At 41.1% G+C, this 4,096-nt stretch overlaps 1 protein-coding gene across 1 annotated transcript in view; it reads right to left on the bottom strand.

Moving 5' to 3' along the window:
* Positions 1 to 4,096, bottom strand: part of Snap23 (synaptosome associated protein 23) — a 33,497-nt gene that overhangs the window by 5,043 nt on the left and 24,358 nt on the right. Inside the window, exons 7-8 of the mRNA XM_029535747.1 lie at positions 1,925 to 2,080; positions 13 to 94 (exon numbers count right to left, since the gene is read on the bottom strand). Of these exons, the coding sequence (XP_029391607.1) occupies positions 13 to 94; positions 1,925 to 2,080 (238 nt within the window). The remainder of the gene's footprint in view (positions 1 to 12; positions 95 to 1,924; positions 2,081 to 4,096) is intronic.

Below are 4,096 nucleotides of genomic sequence, written 5' to 3'. Positions count from 1 at the left end.
CATGTCCAGAGCCATGTTCTTTAGGTTGCCTAGGATGCTGCCCACCTGAGTCAGGTTCTCCTCCATCTCATCTTCTCTGGCATCATTAGTTATACTATCAGAAAAAAGAGAGTTAAATCAGAATGTTTTGTTAAGTTACAAATGGACAAAATTTAGAATTATTATAAAAGTATGCACTCAAAATGATGCTTAACATGTAAATGAAATGTAGTCTACTAGAAACAGTCTACACTGAAAGAAAGGAACAAAAGAAAAAAGAAAAGAAAGGAAGAGAAGAGAAAAAAGAAATGAAAGGAAATGAAAAGGTAAGAAAAGGAAAGAAAAGAGAAAAGAGCAAAGCTAGGCGAGCAGGTAGGTAGTGGGCAGGGTAGCAAGATGGCCCGGCAGGTCAAAGTGCTTGCTGCACACACCCGGTGACATGAGTTCATTTCACGGAACCCATGTCAAAGTAGCATGAGAGAACCTCCTCTACAATATTGCCCTCTGACCTCCTCATACATGTTAATGGAATTCATGTGGACTTGTGTTCACATATACACACATATAATAATAAAAAAAATAAATTCTTAAAAGCCAAGCATGGTCAGCATGGTGGCACACGCCTTTAATCCCAGCACTCGGGAGGCAAAGGCAGGTAGATTTCTGAGTTCGAGGCCAGCCTGGTCTACAGAGTGAGTTCCAGGACAGCCAGGGCTATACAGAGAAACCCTGTCTCGAAATCCCCTCTCTCCCCGCCTTCCCAAAAAAGCCAAGCATGGTGGCACTTACCTGTAATCATAGCACTCAGAAGGCTCAGGCAGGAAGAGAAACATAAATTGAAGAACAGCTTGGGTTACATAGACCTTGTCTCAAAAGGCCAGTCAAGGAGACTATGAGAGCCGCAGAGAAGACAACTAACGTACAACCCTGAGACAGTGTATTTTCCAGCACCGTTGAGGTACTTGTTTAGGGTAATACATTAATTCCAACACTCCACTCCAAATCTTTCCAATCAGGGAAGTATATAGTCCTGGATGGCCTAGAATTCATTGTGTTTCTCAGACTGCCCTTGAATCTGCCAGTCCTCCCACGTCATCCTTCTGAAGTGCTAGGATTACCTGGAAAACAGCTTGTTTTGTTGTTTGTTTTGGGTTTTGTTTTGTTTTGTTTTGTTTTTTTGAGACAGGGTTTCTCTGTATAGCCCTGGCTGTCCTGGAACTCACTCTGTAGACCAAGCTGGCCTAGAACTCAGAAATCTGCCTGCCTCTGCCTCCCGAGTGCTGGGATTAAAGGCGTGCGCCACCATACCCGGCTTGTTTTAACTTTGACATTATTTATTTGTAGTGTGTGTGCACACATGCATGTGCACATGTCACAACACATGTGTTGGAGATCAGAGGATAATTTATATGAGTCAGTCCTCTCCTTTTACCATATGAGAACTGGGCATTTAACTCAGGACAGCAGGCTTGGAAGCAGGCTTCTTTAGCCATTGAGACATCTGACCAGCCCTGAATCTGAGTTTAATAAACTTTCAAATGGATCTATGTACACTCAAATCTCAGGACTACTACTTTAAAAAAATCAATTAGAGAACTATGGCCAGAAGGCAGTTCTAGGAGGCAGGGTGTGGGCTTGACAGCAGCTCTATGGAGGGCATGCCTTGCTCTGCCTTTCCTGTCCTTCCTTTTCACTGCCTACTGCCTGCCACAAGTGGAAAATAACTGTCACCATAAGCCTGCTGCCAGGATTTTCTTTCCAAGAAACCATAAACTGAACCCTTTGGAATGGAAAGCCAAAATAAACCATCTCTTTCAAAGGAAAGAAGGAAGGGAGGGAGATTGACAGGTTACTTGTTGAGTTAGGGCTCATGGCTGGCTACACCCAATTTCTAAAATGAGCTATGAGTTAGGAAATGTATAACTATGAGGAGGAGCTGACATACCGTTTAATGTACCCACCACTGGCTGCTCCTGTAGTTTGCTGAGGCTGACCGTTTGTTATCCGGCTTGGTTGCTTAGATACTACATTGCTAGGTGAGTTGTCGCCACCATCGCCCCATGTTGCCTTATAGTTCTTTCCAGACTCAAAGTTCTTTGTCCTATATTAATGTTAGGGATAAAGACAAATTAAAAAGCAGGAAGGAGGGGTTAAAATTATTTAGTACTTATTACCTTGGATATGACTGTACCATTTCTTGCTAAAACTAGGTTATCTGCACTATGGCCATGTCAAAAGAGGGAAGGGATGAATGAGATAAACTTCTACTAACATTGAATCATTTTGTTTGTCTGTTTTGGAGACAAGATCTCACTATGTAGCTCTGGCTATCCTGGAACTTGATTTTGTAGACCAGGCTGTCCTGGAACCATAGAAACCTGCCTCTGCCTCCTGAGTGTTGGGATTACAGGTATGCACAACTACTATTTAAGCATTTTTAAAAGGTCCAAATACTATTATCAAATCTTTGCTGAGTCATTAGCAAGTGGTAAACTGAAACTAGATATGTCAAGTCTTTCAGCTTATGATTTTTACAAGAAAAGAAAAGAAAACAACACCAATAACAAAGATTGTAAACATGAACTCCTGGTTAATGTGGTTCTGGGGATCCAACCCAGAGCTTTTCAAATGCTAGGTAAGCATTGTACCAACTGAACAAAAAGACCTCAGAGGACTGTTTTAAAGTTTGCATTACATTTATTTTTTAAATTTCTTTTAAGAAACAACAAAATATCATAAAAGAAAACCATGGATTATTTCTAAATTAGACAACCAACTGATAAAATCCTGGCACTCAGGAGGCAGAGGCAGGTGAATTTCCAAGTTTGAAGCCAGCTGGTCTGCACAGTGAGTTCCAGAATAGCCAGGGCTAGACAGAGAAACCTCGTCTCAAACACCCCCCCCAACCCCCACCCCCGACAAATCCCAAGTCTAGGTCTTTTAAAACTGAAGATGAGCTTGCCGCACAAGTCCCAAAGCTGATTTCAATATTTGGAACCCAGGAAAAGCCTGGCATAGCGGTATGCATCTGCAATGCCAGTGCTTCTCTAAGATAGGTAGACATGGGTGTGCTGGACAGGTGGACCTCTGGGAGTCTGACGCTTTCATAAGCATACAAAGATTAAAGATGCCAGCATGGTCTACACAGTGAGGTCTTACAACAAAATAAAACTTACCTAAAAGGTTTAGGTGAGCTAATAGAGTCAGAATTTTAACATAGAATATAGTTCTCAACTGATACAACAGGCAAGAAAAAGAAGCCCAGATCCAGGCATAGTAACAAACACCTTTAATCCCAGCACTCAGGAGGAAGAGGCAGTCAGATTTCTGTAAGTTCAAGGACAACCTGGTCTAGAAAGCAAGTTTCAAGGCAGCCAGGGCTGTTGCATACAGAAACTCCATCTTAAAAACAAACAAACAAACAAACAAAACTATAAAATGGAAAGGGAAAAAAAAAGCCAAGCAAAGTGCTTTTCTTTTCTCTTTTAGAGACAGGACCTAATCATATAGCCTAGGCTGGCCAACTTCTGACCTGGCTTGCTTCTGCTTCCTAAGTGCTGGGATGACAGGTTTACACCTCACTTTGTCATGTGACTTTTAAATGGTTATTTCAAAACTGTCTTTACTGATTACTTTTGTTTCAAGCAAGATTTTACTTCATTTCAGCTTTATTTTTGTACTAACAAAAATTAAGCTCAGTGTAGTTATAATATAGATCTTACTTATCTCAGATCTGAGTCAGTCTCTTAATTGCAATAATTGCAACAAAAGCAGAGAAAAAATTCTATGAAAAGGAAGTGTTTTCTTCTTTCATAAGCATACAAAGATTAAATTCTGGCCAAACTAGAACTGAACTCATTTTGTTACTTGTAAGAAAGGCACTCTTAGCAGGTGGTATATGCTTATAATTTCCAGCACTCAAGGCAGCAAATCATTTGTTTGAGGCCAGCTTGGTTTATGTTGTGAGAACTTGCCTCAAAAACTAAAAATGAAGTCTGTTAGGGAAGCTCAGTAAGTAGAGGTATTTGCTGCCAAGCTTAACAACACAGTTTAGTTCCCAGAATCCACACTGAGGAAGGATGAAAAGAACAATTCCTGAGCTGGGCGTGGTGGCGCA

This window comes from Mus pahari, chromosome 3 (genome assembly GCF_900095145.1).
Source record: "Mus pahari chromosome 3, PAHARI_EIJ_v1.1, whole genome shotgun sequence".
Taxonomy (NCBI): Eukaryota; Metazoa; Chordata; class Mammalia; order Rodentia; family Muridae; genus Mus; species Mus pahari.
This window is presented reverse-complemented; position numbering and strand designations above follow the sequence as displayed.